This window comes from Echinops telfairi, unplaced genomic scaffold (genome assembly GCF_000313985.2).
Source record: "Echinops telfairi isolate 266 unplaced genomic scaffold, ASM31398v2 ScPeMD7_23;HRSCAF=83, whole genome shotgun sequence".
Lineage (NCBI taxonomy): Eukaryota > Metazoa > Chordata > Mammalia > Afrosoricida > Tenrecidae > Echinops > Echinops telfairi.
Window position 1 is genome coordinate 7,619,279 of NW_022103920.1, and position 24,380 is coordinate 7,643,658.

At 48.8% G+C, this 24,380-nt stretch overlaps 1 protein-coding gene across 1 annotated transcript in view; it reads right to left on the bottom strand.

Annotated features, from left to right (window-relative positions):
• Positions 1-9: 9 nt before the first annotated feature.
• Positions 10-24,380, bottom strand: part of TRIM24 (tripartite motif containing 24) — a 110,587-nt gene continuing 86,216 nt past the window's right edge. Inside the window, exons 10-20 of the mRNA XM_045288919.1 lie at positions 22,484-22,650; positions 16,671-16,844; positions 16,103-16,276; positions 13,763-13,898; positions 8,733-8,805; positions 7,622-7,790; positions 5,952-6,277; positions 5,302-5,434; positions 4,437-4,511; positions 3,045-3,194; positions 10-2,490 (exon numbers count right to left, since the gene is read on the bottom strand). Of these exons, the coding sequence (XP_045144854.1) occupies positions 2,281-2,490; positions 3,045-3,194; positions 4,437-4,511; positions 5,302-5,434; positions 5,952-6,277; positions 7,622-7,790; positions 8,733-8,805; positions 13,763-13,898; positions 16,103-16,276; positions 16,671-16,844; positions 22,484-22,650 (1,787 nt within the window). The 3' untranslated portion in view covers positions 10-2,280. The remainder of the gene's footprint in view (positions 2,491-3,044; positions 3,195-4,436; positions 4,512-5,301; positions 5,435-5,951; positions 6,278-7,621; positions 7,791-8,732; positions 8,806-13,762; positions 13,899-16,102; positions 16,277-16,670; positions 16,845-22,483; positions 22,651-24,380) is intronic.

The following is a 24,380-nucleotide window of genomic DNA, read 5'->3' on the forward strand; positions in this document are numbered from 1 at the left end:
CCCCTCCAGCCAGCTCTGGATCTCGAGAGCATTTCCACAAAGTTCGGTTCAGTCTTCAAAAGGTGGCGTGACGGCATGAGCCATGCCAACCTTGTCTGCAGCGTCCCTCAGTCCAGCTCCAAATCTCCCACATCCACCTCTGACAGCAGTGGCAGGACTCTTAGTCCCAAATGGAAGAGGGCTCACAAGCTTTTGATCAGAGGTAAGCAGTGGGGGTGCCTGAATTGCACACTTTGGGGGAACGCTCTGGAGATCAGGCCAGCATGAGGGTTTGCTTCTTCTAGAGCACAGACAGCTTAGATCAGGCTCAGACCCTGCTATTAAATAATAAGCTCATACCCCTGATGAAGAGGCAGCTCATTGAGAGAAGTCCTGGACCTTTCCCACTCTCCTGGCATGAGCACGAGGACGTGACGACGGGATGGAGACGGCGTCGTGCAGCAAGAATACTGTTCAAGAGGAGCAGTGTGGCGCAGCACGCAGCAGTGGTGCAGGCAGACATTCTGGCTCAGACCCAGGGGGCAGACTCGTTTTTCAAATGTCCACTCCACTCCTAGGAGGCAGTTCTGGGTGAACAAGACGCCCGACAGTGGCACTCTAACAAGACCAGTTGGCAGAAGCTCCGTGGCTGCCGAGTGAGTACAACAGGCAAAGTCAAGGTCTAGAAGTGATAGAAGGGGCCCTGGCAGCACAGTACCGGAAGCTCTGCTCACGAGCTGCTCGAGACGAGGCCACGTGCTTCCATGCCCATGCCGAGGACAGACTTGAAACCCTATGGAGCAACCTGGCTCCATCCTACATGGAGGCTGAGTCAGCACCGGCGGCGGCGGCAGGAGGTCTATCAACGATGTGCATAGCTATCAAAGTTAGTTCAAGTATGCGGGAACTTCAAAAAGCTGGTGTAACAAGGGAATGAAAAGATAATGGAAATTTTCCAGGAATGAAGCCCTGCTCGGTCTCGGGAAGGGAATCAGAGAGATATCCTGCTTATTGGAAAACTGACAGGGATACCAGCCGTTAGTACACACCAGACAAGAGTAAAGTCAATGTAGGAAGCGGGAGTTGATCACTAGTTATCTCTTTTCTCCACATTGTTTTCAGTCTGAAACCCCAGTGAAGCCACCCCAGAATGCCAGCCCTGGGGTCAGAGCCAGTCTAGTCCCCTGCAACCCATTTGTGAGACCAAATGACACAAAGGGTCACCTGTGTTCACACCCGATCACTCTCACGTTGCCAGCTCCTCCAATCAATGCTTTACAAAGGGTCTCCTTGACAAACGGAAATGGTTCACGCCCCTGATTAGCAAATGGCACACCAACGCTGCTACTCACTCCCCGACTTCCTTCCGGGACAAGCACTGAGCAGCAGCCAGACATGCTGCCAGCAGCCACCCTAGCAGCGGGCCTTCATGTCGGTACCTGGAGAATAAATTTCAGCATCTGCCAGAAAGTTCAATGGGAAATTCTAACTCCTAAACACAAGGAACAGATGCTTCCAACCAAACCTCACGGCTGGCTCCCAGACCCCACATTCTCACCCCAAAGAGTGCAGGCAGGTGAGAGAGCAACGGGCGCCTCTGAGACGCCTCAGGGCAAGCCCTGCACGAGAGTATGGCGGGAACAAGGGGGAGGAGGGCCACCACACTGCTGAAGGCCAAGTCAGACACGACTCCCCGACGAAGCTAAGTCTAGCTCTGGAAATGCACCAAAACCAGCCTCGAAACCCTGCTCTACAAAGACATCCCTACGCACAAGAGAGAAAAACAAAAACCAAGTATTAGTTTTCCCGATTTTTTTTTTTTTAATACAGTTGCCGTCTTACATGATATACTAGTAGGTGCCTTCTGAAGAGCATCTTACCTACCCTCTCCTGGCGCCATGGCACCTGGGTTAGAACGTGTCAACCACTCTACTTCACAGAGTCCCACCCTTCCATACAGCCCCCTTGCTCAGATGGTCAGCCATCATTACTTTTCTAAAAATGGTTAACGCACACATCCAAACCACATGAACACTTCAACGTAGAGTTCACACCAAGTCTTTCCTATAATACTATTGCCCCGGATTGCCTTTTTGAAATCCACGAGGTGGGAAGAATGTCTTTTTATTTTGTTGTTGAAGCTTCTCTCGCTTTCCCCTTCTGCCCCCAGTGAGAGGTTAAAGAAACAGGCTATAAAGGACACCCACGTCCTGTACACGAGTACCAACACCACCTGTGGTCATGAAACCTCAACAGTGAAAATCCCAGAAAAGCACGTGCCGGGGGTGGGGTGGAGCTTGCTTATTTAAGCAACTGGCGATCCTCGAAGCTTTTCAGGCGTTTCTTCCGTGGCTGTACAAAGTCATCGTCCGAGTCATCACTAAATTTGTTATCTTCTGGTTCGTTCCTGAATTCTACCTTAGGAAACCTTTTCTCGGGATAAAGGTTCTTTAGAAGTTCTTCAAAATAGCTTTCAAGTTTTATTCCAGCATTGGCAACTTCTGAATCAGGCTGTTGGATGAGACAGAACATACGAATTAAAAACAATAAAACCACTAACCATGAAGTTAAGAAAAAAAGTGCAGTCCACAAGGAATGATTCATTTGATCTCGCTCATGGTATGCGTTCAACTGGTGAGGCTATGAATGTGAGCACATGGTCTGGGGAACTTCCTTGTCACCGACGACAGAAAAGGACAAACAGCCTGGAGCTGGAGGGCCCACAGCTCTGAGCATTACTTGACGGGAGGAAGGCAGGACCCCGACCAGGAGAGCTCAGAGAGACGGCCCAGGCAGAACCGTGGACACACAGAACGACAGGATGATGGTCTGGGTTGGGGTTTAGATAAACCGACAGATGACTGACTCTTAAATTTAGCAGCATCATATTCCCAGATAGACACAGGGAAGCAGGATGGCTGCTGGGAAGCAGGGAGCTGGGGTGGGGACAGTACTTTCTACACGTCTCTAACCCGAGGGGAAAGACAGTGTGATCTGACTGCCCTCGGAGAGATGCGGGCTCTGGATGCTGCTGCTGGGCTTTGTGTTAGCCCCTCTCCTCTCACCTCATTGAATTCAGCACAGTTTTGAAAGATCAACCGAAAGTCGGCGACAAAGTCATCTGGCTTCGTGTACAAGGAGCAATCCTCTTGGAGCCTTTTCTTGATGGTTGACAAGTCCATTGGGCTTTTAATTATTTTGTAATAATCGGGCACCTTTCAAAATAAACAAGATGCTATCATACACACAATTAATTCTACCCTCAGGGTATACAGTTCACACTGTCCCCCCACTGCTTATCTCTGAATGATCTTGTCCTTGGTAAAGGAATCTACCTGGCAGCATTTCTAAATTACTCAGTTTCCCACACCTCGACAAATGCTTTGTCACTTCTTAAAAAATTTTTTAAACAATGAATTTTGATGAACAACGTGCCTTCCATGTCCTCTCCTGACCTTTCCTTGTTCTCCCTCCTCATCACTAAGCAAAAAGCTCTGGGCAAGTGGGTGGGGGGACCAGGGGCTTGCCCTGAGTGGGGATCCACAGATAGCATGATCGCAGGAGGGCTCCTGAACCTCACTGAATCCCAGCTCCTCTTAATTCTGAACTGGATGATCTCCACCAATGTAGGAGGTCGTAATGAGAGGAAATCATGAAGGAGAGCTGCTCTGTGGGCATGGTACCTCCAGACTGGGGCCAGTTTCCAGATGGGCAATGTCAACACTGGCCTGACCAGCCTCTTCCCTTGGCCGGTTTTCTTGTCTTCTTTGGGATAAGAAGCCGTCTCCTACTGGAAGTACTTTTCCCCACCCCAACTGCTCAAAGCCGGTGATCAGCTGAATGTATTTAAAATCGAGTTTTCTTTTCTAACCTGGAACTAAGTTTCAGATTCCCCACGCGGTAGACTGTGTGTGGTAACTGTCGGGCGAGTACTGGAGCGCTGCAGTAGTTGGGCAGCAGGCCCTTCCCTGCACTCTGTGCATCAGGCTCCTGGGCGGGCGCACTTCCTGCTACTACCAACCACAGCTGCCTTGGCTTCTCTCTGGGCCGAACACACTCCCATTTGATGAACTCTGGGCCTTCGTCTCAGGTGAAAAGTTTCCCCACAGTTTAGGAGGTGCTTAAACCTCCCAAGAAAAGAAATAATTGATGGACATTGATGGATAAAACTGAAGCAGGCTGAGAATTTTTAATTTTAATTATTTGAGAATTAGGCTTAATTTACTTTCATTAAGATGAACCAATTTAGGATTGAACATCCAGTAATGGGGGTTTCAAAAGATTCAGGGCAATGGAACTAAAGATAATGAAAATGTCCCATAATCTTGTGGGAAGTTTTAAGGTTTGAAGCCAACAGTTAACCAACTATAGGAAAATGGCATAGAAACTAGGTTCTCCTAAACCAAATCTCAACAGGTCACCCCAAAGTAGAAAGCATAAGGTAAGGTTAGACTTACAGTTAGAGGCACTGGGTCCTGAAAAGCCAGACTCATTTCATGGCAGTAAAGAAATAAAAGTAGCCGCTCACACTTCTAAGCAAAAATAAACAAATAAACAAAAATTAAAATAAGTGCAAAAAAAAGGGGGGGGGGGGGCAAACTGCCGCCTCAGCTTATTGTTCAGGGGAACCAGAACGGACACTGAGACCAGGAGAGGACACTTGTTCGCCTGGGTGGGCTCTCAGGGAACCTGAGCAAACACTTGAGATGGGGAGTGCAGCCTGTACACACCATCAGGAAGAAATTTATCTCAAGTTCCAAAGTGGATTTCCATTTCTCCCACAAGGGTGCACACCAGCTTGTCCAGGGCTGGGGGTGGCGGGTGCTGAGGGGCCAGGAGCCGGAGGGCCCTCACCCAAGCTATGGGTACTGGGCAGCCCCGCTGCAAGCAGGTATGTGCTGACTGGTCTACTTAATCATCTGCCCCAGTCTGTGGCTGACAGAGAGGTGGGAATCAGTGGCTTCCATGCTTGCCTCAGGGACTACCTCACCTGGCTTCAGGGTCTACACCTAGTCGCTGCTGGTAAGGGAAACTACCCAGGAAACCCCCACCCATATCCTTGTTGCCAGCAGTCCACACGATTTGAGGAAGAAATTTACTTGAGTAAAAAGACAACGGATTCATGTGGCCCAGGCCACAGAGAGGATATTCATTCCACTTTGTTCAGGAACCACAACTGAAGCTTTTGTAACAATATGTACGGTATTTTTTTAAAGTAAAAAGTTATAGTCAACCTGCCTTTATTAAACAGATTATGTGTGCCAGGTGTGAGACAGGGACCCCTGGGTGCACAGTGGCCATGCTGGCCACCTGGGCACTTACCCGCTTGTCTGTGGGAGGCAGTCGGCCAAACAGGTCGCTTTTCCTTTTGTCCGAGTGGGGACTGGGAGAGTCACAGTCGTAGTCAACCTCCGGCTTTGACAAGTCTCTGCAGAAAGTGCAGATCCACTCTCCACTGCGGGGACAGAGGCCAGAGTTCCAGGCAGCACTCCTTGTCCCCACCCCCTTCCCCCCACACGGCGGGATTGGGCGTGGATGTTAATCTCATCACTGCTGTGAGAACGGGGAGAGTCAGTCCCATGCAAAGAGTAGAGCAGAGACTGCTCCAGTCCAAGGACGGAGAGGTGAAGGGCATATATGAAATGAACACCTACAGCCCATAACCAAAGTGCCAGGGCCATGGTGACTGGTGGGTGGCGGCATGGCCACACACTCCAGGCAATTATGGAAAATAGAGGCTTTTAAAATGAGCCAAAGACCCCAGGAATTGAAAGCTGGATGCAGTGGCTCTGCTGCCATCCCACCCCACTGGGGTCCTTGGAGGGTCCGAGCTGCAAGATTCAGCTCTGGGCATGGCGAGTGTCAGGCAGCAGGTGTGGGGACACTGTTCTTTGTGGGAGGGAGTCAGAGGGTCGGGTTGCTGGAGAGAAGTGGGGAGAGCAGGAGGGAGGGCTCCTAACTGGGCATCTTACCTGGGGAAATTGGCCAGGGTGGGCACGTGGCAGGAGAGGTGGAACACCTTGGGACACTTCTCACAGCACAGGAGCTCCCCTCCGTTCTGACACACTGCGCACCAGTCCTCATTGGGGTCGTCCTCTTTCCTTGGGTCTCCATGGAGTGGGGACTTCTGGGCCGTGTCCAGCCACTTGGCCTTCCCATTGGAGGGGTTCTCCTGGTGGGGGCCAGGCTGGTCTCCTGTGCTGTCTGGCGCGTCGGACCTTGGTGCGCCCTCCTCAGAAGCTGAGCCCTGGCTGCTATTGAGGAGCAGTGAGGTGAGGATGCTCCTGGGGTAGGTGGTCTGCCACAGAGGAGAACAGGTTGGTTACCGCCCTGCTAGTGCCATGCAACTCAGGGCTGCAGGCTGCTCTCTCCCGGACACCAGGTCACTTTGAGGGAGCCTGTCAGTATGCACGGGAGCAGACGTGTAGGATCCTGGCCGCATTAAGAGTCCCAAATGGTGCGCCAGAGGAGAAACTACTGAAGACACCACAGCAGAAGACCACGAGAGGGCAATCAGTCTGCTGATGGCCACGGACACCACACAATGGTTGCTGCCCTGGAATGGCAGGCAGAAATGCCAGGACAGCTATCAGCAGCCCAGACTATCAGGATGAGGCCCAAACGGACTGACAGAGAACTCAGGTTAGCTACTGCTCCTACTGTTTTGCGGATCCCGGTGCTGTATGGAGACACAGGCCACTAGCCTATCTGATCCTGACAGGAGGTATGTTTTTTCCCTGAGAGTGTTCAGACTCTCCTTCCCCTGGAGTCCTGGAATTTATGGTGACTCTCCATTCAGCTGTGGTTCTGGCCTCTCTAGCAAATCTGCTCAGCCAGGGGACATTTTCTCCTATCTTTTCCACTTATCTTACTATTTATTCTTTTTTTTTTTTTTTACTATTTATTCTTTTTCAAACAACTAAAAAGTCCATGTTTTCCTTACACTAGGTTTATAATACACATCATTTCAATGCATTTTGATTCCCTCAGTGAAAATTACAGAAATCATTTACATTTACCTCCTACCATTTCGGCTTTTATCCATTTAATGGGACAAATATACGCAAATCTCCAAGCCCAAGGCTTTCTTCTAAGCCTTCTAATCTCAAAATTCTACGCATAAACTGGATGAGAGAACGTAAATTGAGTATTAATCTCAGTAAACCAGCTTCATTCATGAAAGCATTACTTCAGTGATAAATATAAGCAACCAAAAAGTTCTTAGAAAGTCAACATCGACTGTAGAGACAGACAGTGCAGCAGAGATCCATCATACTGACGGACCCAAGCAACCCTTACGATATATCAAACCCAGTCTCTCAAATGTTATATATTAATTATAATTATGCAAATACATAGTTTCACTTTTAAGTACATAATTATGACATTTTAAAATAAATTATTGATTTTTAAAAAAGAAAATGTGCAGTTTTGTTCCCATGCCATTGTGACATGTGCTGTCGAGGTGAGTTTGTAAGAACTGTCTGTAAACCTAGTGTTACTCTCTCAGGCCTGTTCTCATCACTGTAACCTCTGCTGAGCAATTTCCTCAACTGTTCTTTCAACTACTAGAGTGACTTGGAAGCCCCGGCCTCCCTAGCCCCGTGGGAGCAGCATTGGCATCAGTGCAGTCAAGATTTACATTTTGAGGCCTGGACTCCTCGTCGGACTCTTGTTTCACTATCACCACAGGAAAGTCGTAGTTCTCGGGGGGGCCACTGTTTTCTTGTTTGATTCGGATCGGCTCCAGCATGACCACAGGGACTTTGTGTGTGGAGTCAGCTCCTGTTGGTTTGCTAGAAGAGCCAGAGCTGGACAGATGGGGGTAGGAGAGAGGGGGGAAGGGAGAGAGAGAACTGAACACGTGGCACAAAGTGCAGCGACCATGTCCTGACCAAGGACGGGGAAGCTTCACAGCAGTGCCAAGAGCAACTGTGAGTCACAGAGGAGGACTGACTGCGAGGCAAGTGCCAGACCAAGATTGCACCACTCACGAGGTACACGACAGCTGACAGAGCCACCTATCCACGTGGTGACATCATACACCTGGAAGCATATTTAAATACAACCCCAGTTGCCATAGAACCGACTCCTGACAGTGTGGGGGCTACAAACGTGACAGTCGACTGAGGACATCAGCACTAGCCCCGTCCATGGGCTCTGCCATGTCACTTGCTTGTAAAGACACACACTCTGGGCTCACAATAGCCTGCTGTCACAATTCCATGTGAAGCTGTCACTTATGGGTCGTGGGTATTTACAGAGGGCCACTGTATCTCCCAGGAGTAAATGGCAATCTCCACCTCCCAATGCTCCTTCTGCCCCACTAAGAACTGGGCTCACAGATCTTGTCATGTATAACGAAAGGGTGGGAGCCAAGGCAGTAACTAAAAGAAGAATTTCAACCATGGAATGTTTTCTTTCCTTTTGTTGACCAGCCAATGTTGGACCACTAGCAAAGCCGGAGATGATGAAATGAGTTTAAACTAATCACTGCTTCGGGTCCTGCTGTGTGGCTGTGACTGTGCGTCTATCCCCTGCAGCACATTATACCTGCCCAGTTTGCTTCCGATGCCTCTTCCAAAGACCCCGTTTTTTAGGATGAATGTCTAACTTTAAGGGTAAATTCGCACTTTATTTATCCAGCTCCCGAACTAATTTATTAAATCGAACACATTAAAAACAAAGGGAATTATATAAGATGCACCAAGTACCAAACCCAGTGGCCCAACAGGAACAGTTTCGTCAGTTACCTTCCTCGGCTCCCGACACTGGAGGCACTAGGTGAGCGTATTGGGGGGTGGACACTCGTCATGGTGACAGGCCCTGTGGTGATGAAGCCACACAGAGACATCCAATGGATTAACAGGCACACACTGAGTCTCTACAGAATATGCTCACTTAGCATAGCATTCAAACACCACCTTGGCCTTATCACTCTTATCACATCGCTCACTGCTACCATTCTTGGAGGTCACTGGCATCTCTCCACCAACCCTTCTTCCCAACACTGTGGCCCCGCCCTGCGCTAGAGAGGTTAAGAAATGATCCCAGTGAGGACCTCTGCACCCATGGATGCTGCAGAGAAAAATTAAAACGGAGGGACTGAGGAGAAGCAGCTCAAGCCGCAAAGTGGGACCAATCAATGGAAGGATGTGGAAAGCCGGGCAGACCCTGACTCAGATTAATGAAGGAAAGCTGGCCCCTGGCCACTGCCTGGAAACCAGGCTCACAACTGGAGCTCCGGCAGAATGCAGGCCAGGAGGGGAGCAGGCATCCAGCAGTTGGGGGAGAACCAATGCTGCTATACAGACCTCGCTTCAAATTAAGGTGACAAGATTCCTAAAAGGTGATGGCAGGAATACAATGGACACGAGAAATAGAGATGTCAAAATGTTATGGATTGAATTATGTCTTCCAAAATGTTGACTCCTAACTTCCACGCCCATAGCGGAAGAAACCTTGGTGGCACAGTGGGTTAATCATCGGCTGCAAATGATGAGATGGCAGTGTAAGCTGCTCAGGAGAGAAAGATGAGGCTGTCTTTCCCCTAACAGCCTGAGAAACCGTAAGGAGAGCCAACAAGTCAGAATCAATACCGAGGCAGCAGGAGTGTGAGTGGTCAGAATCCCAAACTGGTTAGGTTAACAAGGCAGTATCATACAGGGTGAACTTTAGATAGCTATCTTTTGAGATATTGCAGGGATTAAATAAGCAACTCAGTGAGCAGAGATGGAGAAAGAAAGGGCAAGCTTGGAGGCAGCCCAGAGCAAAAACTCAAGAGGCAAGAAAGTCCGGAGATAGATAGATAGATAAAACACCTTCCCTCTGAGCCAAGGATTGGTGTGACAGTTGTTGGATGATCTTCAGCAAAATCTTAATTGGATGTGTAACCAGTGATATTGTCCTACAGTTTGAGCATTCTGTGGGATCACCTCTCTTTGGAATGGGCACAAACAAAGATCTCTTCTAGTCAGTTCGCCAAGTAGACATCTTACAGTATTCTTGGCATAGGCTTAGGGTAAGAGCTTCTAGAGCAGTGGTTCTCAACCTTCCTAATGCTGTGACCCTTTAATACAGTTCCTCATGTGGTGGTGACCCCCCCAACCATAAAATTATTTTCGTTGCTACTTCGTCACTGTGACCCCTGTGAAAGGGTCATTTAACCCCCAAAGGGGTTGAGACCACAGGTTGAGAACTGCTGTTCTAGAGCTTCATTAGCTTTTGGAAATATTTCAGTTGTTACTGTAGCAATTCCTGCATCCTTGTTTGTGGATGCTTTCCATGTAGCTTGAACTTCTTCCTTCAGCACTGCTGCTTCTTGGTCAAAGGCTACCTCCTGAAATAGTGGAATGTCAACAAGTTCTTTTTGGTATTGTGACTGTATTCTTCCCATCTTCTGGTGTTTCCTGCATCACTCCATGTTTTGTCGAGAATACTTTAATACTGCAACTCAGAGCCGGAATTTTTTTCTTGAGTTAATTCGGTTTAAGATAATGCTGAGCATGTTCTTATTGTTTGGTTTTCTAACGCTAGATCTTTGCAGTGTTATTATAATATTTTAATTTCTTTTCTCGAGCTGAGCTGCTCTTTCAAAATTTCTGCTCAGCTCGAAGCCATCATTTCTTTCCTTTGCTTTAGTCTCTTCTGACAGCCACTTTTCTTTGTCTTTGTAATGACCTGCTTTCTTCATGAATAATGCTCTTGATGTCTTCCCACAGCTCATCAGGACTGCGCCAACTGGGTGGGATACACTCAAGATCACATTTTGGCTTTCGTGCCTTGTTTAATTTTCTCCAGCTTTAACCTGAAATCACGTATGAACAAATGATGGTCTGATGCAGTCAGCCCCTGGCCTGGTTTCAGCTGCTGATACTGACGTGCTTGACCATCTTTTCTCACAGATGTAGTCGATTTGATTTCAGTGTAGTCCACCTGGAGAAGTCCATGTGCACAATCACCTTTAGTGTTGTTGATATAAGCTATTTACTATGAAGTTGTGGGCCTTACAAAATCCCACCATATCATCTCCAGCTTTGTTTCTATCACCAAGGCTGTGTATATCAACTGCTGTTCCTTCCTTTGTTTCCAACTTTTGCATTCTAATCACCAATAATTATCAATGCATTTTGACTGCACATCTGATTAATTTCAGACTGAACTTGTTGGTAGAATTCTTCAATTTCCTCATCATTAGCTTTTATGGTTGGTGTGCAACTTTGAATAACCGTTAGATTGATTATGTTTCCCTAGAGGCAGATGGAGATACTTCTGTCACAGGCAGCACTGTACTCTAAGATTGATCTTGAAATGGCCTTTGTGACAACGAATGCAACGCTGATGTGTCACCCCCAGCACAGTAAATCATGAACTTCCAGATTCAAATGGCTAATACTAGTCCATTTCCACTCACCAGTGCCTAGATATCTTCATGCATTCCGAGGACATCTACTTCTCCTAGACGCAGACGTCACACATTCCAAGTTCAGGTCATTAGCGGGTTTCTGCAACAGTTTCTTCTTGCCTTGAGTCATGCTCCCTCAGCAAATAAGGATCCCCAGGCCCCCCACTGCTCTGTCACCACTCTGAGGAAGCAGCTCCTCCTCAGCCGGATGTCTTCCTGCGCTCTCTCGGGCGATGTTCTGCTGCCACTCATTAGGCCCGCAGGACCTGACAACGTTTCCCAGATGCCTTCTTTGTTGTCTGTTTTTACTCTGGAGTCTCTGCTAAAACCGGTTCACTTTGGGTGATCCTGCTGGCATTTGAAATACCAGCTTCTGGCATCATAACAACACACAGGTCACCACGGTGCAACAAACTGACAGAAAAGTGGTTGATGCCCCACTTTAGAATATTTAAAAATTAAGACACAAAATAGCATTTAATAGTCCACAATCAATAAATAATTTTATATATTAATGAAATAAATTTGCAAAATAAATATATTTAGTTGTAGAAATTATAAAAACTTTTGAAACGAATTCCTTCCAGTTTTACACACTTGCTGAGTTCTTTCACACAGCTGTGTCCAGAGTTATCTGGTGCGTTGTTTGGGGCCTGGCCACACTTGACAGGCAGACAGTGGGGGAAACCGGGACTTGGCCATTGCCTGGCCCCCATTCATGCTATGAGCTTTGGTGACGTGCTGGAATGGGCAGGGTTGCCTCCTCTGAGTGAAGACCCCTGTCTCCTTATATTTGCTCAGAGCATTCTCACTTCTCCAGTCTCTACTAATCTGAGCAGCAGAAATGATTATCCATTTCGGTTCTCTCTTCTTGTGACCTACTAGTCAGACTGAACGTCAGCAATGGTTTTTAAAGGCCATCATTTTCTTTACAATGCTGCGAGTGTATTGTGCTCATGTGAAGATATAAGAAATTCTTTTTTCTAATTTTGGTTGAAGACCCTGTGATTTGGGGGGCAGAGAGGTGGGAGGAGGGAGAGAAAGAAGACTCAAAGAGCATCTTTTGGGCCCGAGTCTCTGCACTGGCACTTCCTAGAACCAAAGGAAGATTAATGCCAAAAAGACACAGAGATCTGCAAGGAATACCAGGCCCACAGGTGCTGACAAGGTGCCAGCCCCTAGAAGTGACACTCTGAATTTGGAGCCATGGCCTCCCAATCTGAGGCTAAATCAATTGGTTAAAAACCAAACCAACCACAGCACAGTGCCCTGTGTTCTGTCTGGCACTTGTGAATCTCAGCCAATCACACTCGGGACATGACTACATTGCAAGAAACTTATCGAGAGAGGGCAGACAGCTACTAAAAAATATAGTGTCTGGGGTATTAAAGGCTTGAAATTACACAAGCCGCCATTCAGCAGTGAAGAAACAAGTCCAATAGAAGTACACCGCCAGTGCAATCATGAGGAGTCACAGGGACCAGGTAATAGGCATGACAGCAGACACATAACAAACAAAAACATATTGTTGAGAAAAAGGGGGATTGGAGTAGAGACCAAAGCTCATCTGTAGACAAGGGAGCAATCTTCCCACAGAGGGACCACAGCGAAGGGCTGAGTCACCAGGTGCAGTAAAGCATCAATGAAACACACTATATTCCTCTGGTTCCTTGAGGCTTCCTCACCCCCACTGCCATGATCTCAGTGCTGCTTCTCAATTCAGACTAGACTGGAACATATACACAGGTATAGATAAAGAGACTGGAGCTCATGACACACAGACTCCAAGAACATGAGTGGGAACAGTGATACCAGAGGGTAGGGGGAAGAGTGGGGAGGAAGGAAGAAAGGGGGAACCGATCGCAATGATCGACACATAACCATACCCCCCTCTACAGGGGTAAGACCAACAGAAAACGGGAGAAGGGAGGCTGCGGTCGGTGTGAGAGATTAAAATAATAACAATGTACAATCTATCGAGGGGTTATGGGGGAGGTATCAGCTGATACCAAGGGCTCAATAGAAAGTAAAGGTCTAGAAAAGAATGAAGGCAACATAATTGCAAACATGACTGATTCAATCGATGTATGGATTGTGATGAGTTGTACGAGCCCCAATAAAATGATTTACGAGAAAAAAGAGAGCGGGCAGACACAGGGTGGCTTTCTCCTGTGAGTGAGTGCAGCCCTATGGGAATGGAAATGGTGCAGTAGTTTAACCTTTGCTCCCACAGAAGCCACCACTACTCCACCCCGCCCTCCCCGCCAACACATACACAGTATGGCCATCCAACTAGCACAGAGGAGGGAGGGGGACGCTCACTGACACAGTGGAGCGCAGCCTGGGGGGGGTGCAGGCGCAGCAATGGGGCCACCCTACCTGGCAGGCCTGGGGAGGGCACTGAGGAGTTGGGTGACTGCACGGTCCGACTGGAAGGGGGTCGGGGTGGGCCAGGGTCTATGCTGTGGTCCTTCCTCGCAATATTGTCAAGCATGATGGTGCTCGAACAGTCAATCTGATGAGAAAACAAAGTATTTCAGGGCATCTCATTGTGCAAATGAAAAGCTCCTTTAAACTTATGGAAAAACTGAATTATCACCAACTCCTAAGGTAAGTACATGAGACGTTTGAGATTTCCTGGTGCTTAATTCTCCCTTAACCACCCCAGAGAGATGCTCTCATTCCACCAGGGTCCGAGGACACCCTGCTCAGTCAGGGGCTGGAGGCAGGACGGCTGCCTGTCCAATGAGCCGCTGAGTTCGCAGGGCCCGTCTCAAGCAGTGCCTGGAAGTGGCGAAAGAGGACGGCATCCTTTACAGGAACGAAACCTTTGTTTGCACTTTAAATGATGTTTCTTACCTAAACCCCAATAAAACAAAATGAAGTGGTAGAACACGTGGTTCTGGAACACATGCTTTCAGTGCCTCCCCAAGTTCAGGGCAGTGGTTCTCATAAAAAGGTAAACTCTACAAATTAAAAAATAATGATTGATTTGCTTGAAAATAACCAAAAAAGCAGACACGCCTAAAGCAAAAAGCCTAGTTGTTTTATACTTTATACCCACAGAACACCTGGCTCAGCAGCAGCCACAAGGACCTGCGCGTCTCAACAGCTTGCCCAGGCTATTTGCCATGAACCTGAGGAGATGCAGGCCTCACCAGGGAGGACTGAGGGACCCCACCCAACCCCCAGGCCTGTGGGAACCGAGGCTGTGGGTAGGTGCAAGAGCGATGTAGTAAATCCTGTCCCCACGACTCCTTCCCCCAACCAACCAACCAACCAACCAACCAGAACACTCCCCTCACTACATACTGTTGTTTGGTAAGAACAAAAATGGACTTCTGCAGATTCTTCCTTCCCAAGATACTGTAGCTTTCCATGGTGCTGATCCATCTCTAATGAATGTAAGGCTTTAGAGCAGCGGTTCTCAACCTGTGGGTCGTGATCCCTTTGGGGGTGGAACGACCCTTTCATAGGGGTTGGCCGATTCATAACAGTAGCAAAATTACAGTTATGAAGTAGCAACGAAAATAATTTTATGGTTGGGGGATATGGTTCCTCCACAACACGAGGAACTGTATCAAAGGGTCTCGGCATTAAGAAGGTTGAGAACCACTGCATTAGAGGGAAGTATCTTTTCATGCCTTAAATACACCAAGCGGTCCAGAATGTCACAGGCAGGATTCAAATACAGCCCAACTCCTTCTGGCCATGGCCAGGCCTGTCTCAGCAGGGATCCCAAAGTGTGTGTGCAATGTGCTACGGCTTGCCCCCTCCCTGCGCCAGGTGGTGCAGTTGTTGAAGTGCTCATTGGAAGCTCTCATTCTAACCCCTGCCTTGATTCTACAGTTCAGGGAGGGACTGAAGCCGAGAAGGGCAGGAGAAGCCAGCTCACGGTGGTCCCTCCTCTTCTGTGTGTTAGTCCCAGGTTAATTTCCATCCTTGTATTTTGTTGGGCTCAGCTCATCATCACGTGCACTCTTCCAGAGAGCATGTGTACTCTGGAATGCCTGCATTTGTGTGCATGTGTGGTCAATCGCAAAGCTGAACTAAAGGAATGGAACTAGGCCACTTTCGTGGGTGCCACTGAGGGCCAGTAAGGCGTGTGCATGCTACCAGGTCTCAGCATAGAAACTGAATGCCGAGAAGAAAGCTAATACTGAATCTACAAAGAAATATGAGTTGCTATCTGTAACTTGAAGAAATAGTGCCTTTTAGAAGAAAGCAAAGCACTCTTGGACATTTTTATAGGTCATAGGTCAGATCTTCCACAAAAAAGGCAAATGATTTGGTTGTTACATTAACCTCGTAGAATGAGAGAAGGTAAAGCAAGTGTTAATTGTGCATGCCGATCTGTCCACAGACAGATTTTCCTGCCTGCGGGAGAGCTCTTCTATACAAAGTCGGACTGACATGGCTCAGGTATGGAGAGGGAACACAATTTAGTCAGATAGTCATGTGCAGGTCAGCATGCCCCAGAAGAAAATCGTTTTCATTTGCTTGCCTCGCTCTCTTTGGATGTCATTATCTCAAGGGTCCTTTCGGGCCCATTCCAGCCTCAAGGTGTCCCATAGCCTTGCCTGCCCCTTCCTCAGCTCGCCCCCCACCCCCCACGCCGTCCACTACCAGGCTCAGTGAGCCTCCAATTCCTGAGCAGAGAGTGCAGGGGCTCGTTGACGCCCGTACTTTGGATGCTGTCAGTGAAATAGGTGCACTTACATCTGGCAGAGAAGGCAGGTTATAAGGCCCTCCCACTGGCGCACTCAGATCAATCACAGGGGAGCTGAACACCTTGCCATCGTACCCTGCTGCGCTGGTGATGGTGGGGCTGGAGGGGGTGGAGGACGTGCTGTTGGCAGTTGACGGGGCAGCTTGCCCACTGCTGATCTGCCACTAGGGTAGCAAGAAAGGAAGAACAGTGTCAGTGAGCAGAACAGGAGGGTGCTCTCTGGGATGGTGCGAGGCAGCGGTGACCTTTGTGAGACAAATGCAACACCTTGGAACTGGTTATCTGAGGACATCAAGGCCATCACCACGAGAGGGCTGGAAAAGGTGGTAGAAAATAGCACCCAGGTGCCTTCTGAAGCCTCTTGGACGAGACCCCATCAGGTTGCAGGTGAAAGCGCGACCCAGCTTGCTCCTGAGACACTTCCTTGAAACCCACTTCAGACACAGCCCAATCCCTAGGACTCGCTGATGACCGATGACACTTCGCCAGCTCAGTGGTCGCTCACAAGTGGGGCATAGAACCAGTGAGTGGGCCCCAAGGAGAGGAGGGGACACATACCTGCTTTATGGCTTGCTGAGCCAGGTAAGCCATCTGAAGGGGGTTTGGCTTTATTGCTGGCCGAGGGAGACTCTGGCTCGGAGGGTATCTCAGTTGTTGAGGATGGGGAGGAAGGACTGGTCCATTGGGTTTGGGGCTGTGATTCTGAAAATTGATCAAGCGTGGAGGGGGTTGCTGGGGAAAAAAAAGACCAAACCCATTTACTGATTAACTGTTGTTATTTCTTGACAGACAGGTGATCGAGAAGTCTATCTTATAAAACACACACAGGGAGAGATCAGCTCTGCTCCCAATGCACCATTCTTTACATCTCAACAACATAAAGGGGGGTGGGGCAGCGATAACACACCCCACACGTTTTGAAAATGTGTTTAAGAGCTTGGGAAAGCAGGTCCTGATGACAGGGCAGGACGCTGTCCCAGGCTCAGAAGGGAGCTCTAATGGTGCAGTAGCTTAAGTTGATTAAGCTTCGCTGGCAGTTTGAACCATGGGGAAAGGCCTGCCTGCCTACCTGCCTGCCAGCCTCCTCAGGGAGGGTTGCCTAGAAAAAACCCTAGCATTTCTATTCAACCTTGGGGGTCACCTAGCTGCACCCCCAGGGCAGGCCCTGGGCCACCTTTGGGAAGCAAGTGAAACTGGTCTCTGGGACCCTTGGAGTCCTTAATGCCAGCTCTCTCCCGGCCAACATGATGGAAGCTGGCACTCGGGATGGTCACCAGATGCCAGGAAGGCCAGCACACGAGCGTCCCTCCAGGGCAGAGATGGGCTCACTAACTTGACCAAGGTGGGACCTGAAAGAGCTGGATTCTGAACAGCACTGTGAACCAGCAACTCATTCATCAGAAAGTTGGTTGATAAAGGTAATATTAAAGATTGAATGAGTTTTTGGTCTTCCCACGGTCCAACTAGATCCCCACATGAGAATTTTACTTGTATTATCTCATGGAGCCCTAGGAAGTGAGCATTGTTATCCTCACTTACTATGAGGACACTGAAGAGAGATTGACAATTTGAAAGAAGGCACACAGCTGGTAAAGGCCCCACATCAGGCCATCAATCCCTACCTACAGTGAGTGCCAAGTCATTACCACAGGTGGCTCTGGCAAGTCATGCTGGCTGCTGATTACAGCTTAGAGGATGAGTCTCCCCAAAGGAAGTAAGATTCTGAAAGGAACAATCCCACCTCCACCCCTCGACAATGCTGATAAAGGAGAGCAGAGCTGATTATTGGCTCAGAGGGCCAGGCAGCTGAGTCTACATTGTCTGCCCATAGATGTCAGCCCTGAACACACACCCTTCCCACCCATTTCTTTTAATTTATTGCAAAAGAGACCTTCCATTTTGATATAAGGAGGGCACTTCCAATTGTTCATGGGGAAATGGAATTAAAACATAAAAACTTTATTACTAATCATAAGCTCCACGAAGGTCATGATCTTTCTGTAGCAAACACAGTCCATCCCTAAAGACGGAGGGTCCTGGGCATTCGACCATGTTCAGAAGTCAAATCAGGGCTGCAAGAGGGTCTCACAATGCTGCATGCACACTCTCCAGATGGCCCTTGTGTGATGAGAGCAAGAGCACCGTCTGTTTGCGGGGAGCAAGATTCTCTGGGGGAGCTTTCCCGGATGTTTTCTTGCTAGGCGAGCTTTCGCAAAACATTCTCATAGTAAACTGATGTTATTGTACTTGAACCCTCATAGGAAATAAACAAGCAAATGCCTCGAGCATCTCCAAACATGTGGCCGCGACCTCTGGTTTTGCTTTGACTGGTGCTGGTCACACCATGTTTCACCTCCTGCTATCATTCTTCCAAGACACTTCAGGATCTGGAGCCCCTTGTTTAAAATTTCCATCCAAAGCCCAGCTTTTGTCTGCACTGTATCTGGATGCAACGGTTCCTTTGGCACACATCCAGCAGAACTTCAGCCCACCTTGTAATTTTTCAGTCAGAATTGGGTCAGCAGAATCCATTGAGACGTCTATGGTACTGGCTATTCTTTCTGTTGCTAATCACTGGTCCTCTTCAATTAAGGCTTGGGCAAGATTATATCTCTCCTCAAACTGATGTGCATGCTTCTATTGTGGGCTTCATCTGCAATATTGCCTCATCCATTTAAAAATGATGTTTCCATTTAAAAAATGTTACCCATAAGCTTTTCAAAAAGCATCGATGATTTTACCCAAGTGTCACTGTGATTTGTTGCTTCGCTTTTGGAAGAATTCATGTAGCTCTTATCCTTTTTGGTGCCTCAAAGGAGAGCCTGTTCAGACATGTTGCAACAAGGTAAAGCCAACTGCCATGGAGTCGCTTCTGACTTACAGTGACCCTGTAGACGAGTGTTTCCCAAACTGGTGGTATCGCCCGAGTCAATGGAATGATTCAGGGAGTGCTGCAAAAGTAGATGTCAACACTTTTGCCCGTCGTACAAAAGATTTTAATCGCTGGCGGGGGAGGTTGGGGGTCAGGTAATCCTCCTCGAAAAAGAGGGTGATAGGCCAAATAAGTCTGGGAACTCATGGTATAGATCCTAAGAGAAGACAATCTCTCCCGTGTCTCCCACAGGGCAACTGACGGGCTTGAACTGGAGACCTTGCGGTTGGGAGCCCAACAGTTAGTCGACAGCACCACGAGGGCTATATGTGATCAGAACGTCTCCAAGAGGCAGTCATCATCTTCAAAATGAGGAATCTTTTAAGCTGGGCCCAACCCCCTAACCTTGGAAGGAGTGTAGGCAGATGGCCAAATGGTAGGCCCTGTCTTTCTCCTTTCTTTCCTTGCCCCTTCCTGTCCTGCACCAGACGGTTCTTTTTCTCCCTTATAAATTAGTTGGCACCAGGTTCACTCTCAGTTGAGTGGGAGAGATTACAGTCCAATGAGAAGTAGGTGTAGGTACTGTTTCTAAATCAATGAATGTTGGTGAGTGAAGTAGGTAAAAACAGTGTTCGAGAAAACCCTAACCCTGCAAAGAAGTACAGCCTGAAAATCGCAGCCAATTGTTTAGATTCATCTTGAGAACCTTTACAACGTGAAAGATATATAATAGAGATAATAGAAACCCTTGAAAAATCCACATGGGAAAAAACAAAACAATGGTGGTGAATTTCTCTCAGGGACAGAATGCATAAAGTGGACAGGTGCACACAGTGTCTTGCAGAAGAACGTGCAAGCAGTCACCAAGTCTCTTCTATTCTCTCCTCCCTCTTCCCAGGGTCCAGAGGGATGAGATGGCGAACTAGTCCCCAGCCTTAAAGAAACTATGAAACGGTATCAATTACTTTAAGATACACAAGGACAAGAGGAGGAGGAAAAATGACGGGGAGGCGAAGGGACCTGCAGTGACACCCTCGCCAGTATTCTGGGCCCTCCTCTAGGACAATAGGTTTGGTTCTAGGTCAGAGGTTCTCAACTGTTATGTAATACAGGGCATCCATCCTGTTTAGGGACATCCCTGCGCCTGTATGGACACAGTGGGCTCCACCTACGGCTGCCTATGTGTGGTACTCTGTATCACAGGGTGCACTGTCTCCTGCTAAATAAGCATAGATGAATGTCACGGGACTAGGTGTTCTGCACAGTCCTTCCAAGGGGGCAGGAAGACGGATCACAGATGATTTCTACTGTACACGTTTCCTGGGAACAGGCATAGATGTACATACCCCCACGCTCAACAAATAGGTTTTTCTCCAGATGTATGTGAATGTAAACTGATGAGGAACAACGTATCTAGGTGGGGAGGACAGGTAGGAGTTTGTTTTTGTTGTTACTGTTAGGTACAGGTGTGTAAGAGATGGAAACACTGTCCTCTCCTGCGCCGTCCTCATCCCAGCCATCTCCTGATAGTCTCCTCTGTTTTGCTGCTCCTGTACCTGACCAAGTGTGGTGGTTAGCATGGTTTTATGTCAACTTGAAGGTCTATGAAAGTACATGGGTGTAATTTAAGTCGTCAATTAGGTCACAACTGATGATGCCTCCATGGGGGTGTGATTTTCTTACAAACAAGAAGGCCCTGGGAAACACCCCTCTTGCTGCCCCCGTCTTCCTGCTTGCTGGGCCTCTGCACTGACCCCGAGAGCTGCCGGTGCCTGGTCATGTTTCCGCTGACCTTGCAGCCACAGGGCTCCACACCCACCGACCGGTCTTCCTGCATTTGGTGTCCCTGCATGTGGCTACGTGAATCTGAAGAGGGAGTTATGTTCTTGTATCGGACTTATGAACTTGAGTTGGACTGGGCTGGGATGCCTTCTTGATATGCCATTCGTTACTTTTTTATATAAAGCTCTTTTTTACAGAGATATCTCTGGACTTGTTTCTCTAGTCAAACTGGCCTAACACACCTACTGTGATGTCCTTCTCCAGGGATTGGTCTCTGCAAACATGCCTCAAGTACATGAGATGACGTTTCACCAGGCGTGCTTCGAAGGCGCATTCTGGCTGTACTTTTTCCAGGATGTATTTGTTCTTTGGGCATCCATGGTACTTTCAATACTCTTTGCCAGCACAAGTCCAACGCATGGATTCTTCTTCAGTCTTACTTATTCAACGTCCAACTTTCACATGCATTATGAGGCAACTGAAAATATCCTGGCTTGGATCAGGTACACCTTAGTCCTCTAGGTAACATCCTTGCTTTTCAACACTTTAAACTTTCTTATGTAGCAGATTTACCCAATGCAACACATCCTTTAATCTTTGACTACTGCTTTTATGAGCACTGATTGTAGAACCCTGTAAGACAAAACCCTTGTCAACTTCGATACTTTCTCCAGTAACTATGATGTTACCTATTCGTCACGTTGTGAGGGTTTTGGCTTTCTTGTAAATGAGCTATAATCCATGTTGAAGGCTGCAATCATCAGCGAGTGCTTCAAGTCCCCCAGGCTTTCATCAAGCAACACTGTGTCAACTGCACACTGGAAGATAGTAAGCCTTCCTCTAAGCCTGATGCCTCATTGTTCCTCATACAGTCCAGTTTCTAGGATCACTTGCTCAATACACAGGTTGAATAAGGATGGTGAGAGGATACAAGCCTCATAGAGGGGGCACGTCTAAATGTTTGGCTGCCAACTTAGGGGCTGGTGAGTTAGAACCCCAGGCAGCTGGGGAAAAATGATCCGGCTCTCTGCGAGAGCGCACCATAGGGCAGCTCTTCTCAGTTACACGGGTTACTGTGAGCTGAAATCTTCTCAGTGGCATGCAGCAGAAACAGCAAGCCGACACCTAATCTGAGGTGACAGTGCTAACTGCTTTAACAAAAGTGTATGAACCTTTCCCACTTCATATTTAGAAAAGGGCTTGATGGTCCAGGGATGCAGACTATGGCTAACAGCCTGACGGGTCTGCCGCCCAAGCTCCCAATGCAGCATGCTCACTACAACGTGCGCCCACATGGGGATGTAGACTAGCCCCAGCCATAAAGAAGCAGTCAAACAGGACTGTGAGGTACAGGGACACAGGGCACAGATGATCCAGCCAATGACAGGCCCTCACTATCAAGGAACACACCCTGGCTATGGTGTGAGAGCACTGAAACCAGCCGGCTATAGAGGCAGCAGGGAGTGAAGCCTTGTAGAGGGGGTTAGGACGGGGGTCCAAGCAAGGCCCCATATGTCAACCAACTACTGACGGCGGCTGCAGGGTATGGCAGGAGCTGCTGAACACAATTGTACTGTAATTATCTAAGTTAGGACGGGCCTGCTTCCCAATTTACCTGATGAGAGATGGAGGGTTGCTGGATGGGCCCCTGCATTCTGGGGCTTGGTAAACCCACAGGTGCTGGCCTCCGGTGCACCTGTTGCCTCTGAGCCATTACCTGTTGCTGCATGTGCTGGAGCCGTAACTGAGCTAGGCTGATCTGTGTTGGGAACTTGGATAACTGGTTTGAAGAGAAGCCACCTGGTGGCTGTGGGCTTGGCTCCACGGCAGGGCTCTGCTTAGGCATTTGTGGCTGGCTCTCCTTATCCTCGATTACTAAAGTACCTGGTCAGAGAGAAAAGGTCAGGGTCAGGTCCTCCCGACAGTGTGACAGTTAGTGAAAGATCACATTTTGTATGGTTAGTTTCAGCTGAACTGGAGATTTGCTGGGGACCTGAGGTCCCTGAATCCCCTCTTACAAGCTTCAGCTGTCATGCGGTGCTGCTCAGGTGGGCCTGAGGATGATCAAGGCCAGGCACACGGTGCTGTGGTCCCTGAGAGGACCTCAGACTGGCCCAAGGACTTTGAGTGGACATTGTAGCTGCATCTGAAAACCCCTGCCAGAGCAGCTTCTGATTCTTCAGGATCCCCAACGCAGCAGGCTCTCCCACTCCTCCACCCACACTGGCTGGGCTCACAGGTGGCCACACCAACCGGCAGGCTGGATCCCAGCGAAAGGCACTGCCTGTCTGAGTCAGCAGTAAGACTCCAGGGGCTGCCTAAGCACATGCATTCTGAACTGAAGACCTACTGAGTGGTGGGCACTTCTCCCACAGAGAAGGTGCCTCCCTCCACCCCTCAAAGTTCATTCAACTTAATGTCAACCAGAGTTGCCTGGACAACTGAGCAAAGATCTGCCTTGGCTCCTCTCTCTGACACTTCCAGGTGCCATGGACAGACGCCTGGGGCAGAGGCTCTTCGTTAACTCTTTACCACAGCTTCCCTGAAGATGACCAGCATGGGGAAACGGCTCGTTTTGTGGTCTTCTGCCTGGCTTCCCTGGGAAACCAACTTCAGAGACATCCCCTCTAAACCCTGGGGAGCCACCCTAGTGCTTGTTTGCCCAGGCTGACTGGCATTTCCTGGGTGAGCTACCAACAGTCTGATCTGGTGCTTTCTGTCTGGCCAGGTGGCTGGGACTGTCAATATACTACCCAATGAGTGACTCTAGACAATGCAAATAAAGTTACTATCGCCTACTCAAATACCTGTCATCTACCCAAAGGGGACTGCTCAGTTCCTAGCCCTAATGGGAGGGGCTATACCGTGCACCTGAGGAGGAAGGAGCTGTGTGTAGGCAGCCAGCTACACAGGAAAGCAAGGACTTAGTACAAGGGGAGGGGAGCAGTGAGAAAGGAAGCAGCACGGGCAAGGTGACAACATGAAGGCTGTTAGGGGCCGGAGGGAGCCCTGTAGCAGAGGCAGTGGTGACAGGAGGGCCACAAGGCCATCTGTCCTGAGGGGATACAGAGAAGCTGAGCAAGCTGCCCTGCCCCCATGTTTCCTGCTCCTGAGTTCTGGGAGGCCACAGCAGTGGATCAGGGAAGCCTATGGAGAATGCCCTGTCTGTCGGAGTCCAACCTTCTGGGACTCAGCTCTGTGCTGATGGCCTGCCCACTGCCGCCAGAGTTAGACATGTTCTGATGCTACATGTCCACCTACTTCACCTAGGTAGACATAGGCAGCCCACACATGCCAGGAGAATGGCCAACACCTGCATTCTGAAGCAAAGGAAGTGCATCCTCTCAAGGAGACCCTGGTTGGTGATGAGCAGACAAGGTACAAACAGAGGAAGCCTTAAGCCGTTCCTGGTGCGGCCATCCCGACTCACAGCAACCCTGTGCTATGGGGCAGAGCAGAGCTGCTCTACAGCATCTCTACAGATGCCAGGCAGTACAGAAATAGACCGTCACATCGGCCCCTCAGCATGGTTGGCGGGTTCACAACACCAAGCTTTTGGTTAGCAGCCAATTGTGCAATCACGATGCCCAGAGCCAGGATACGGCCAAGTGGTC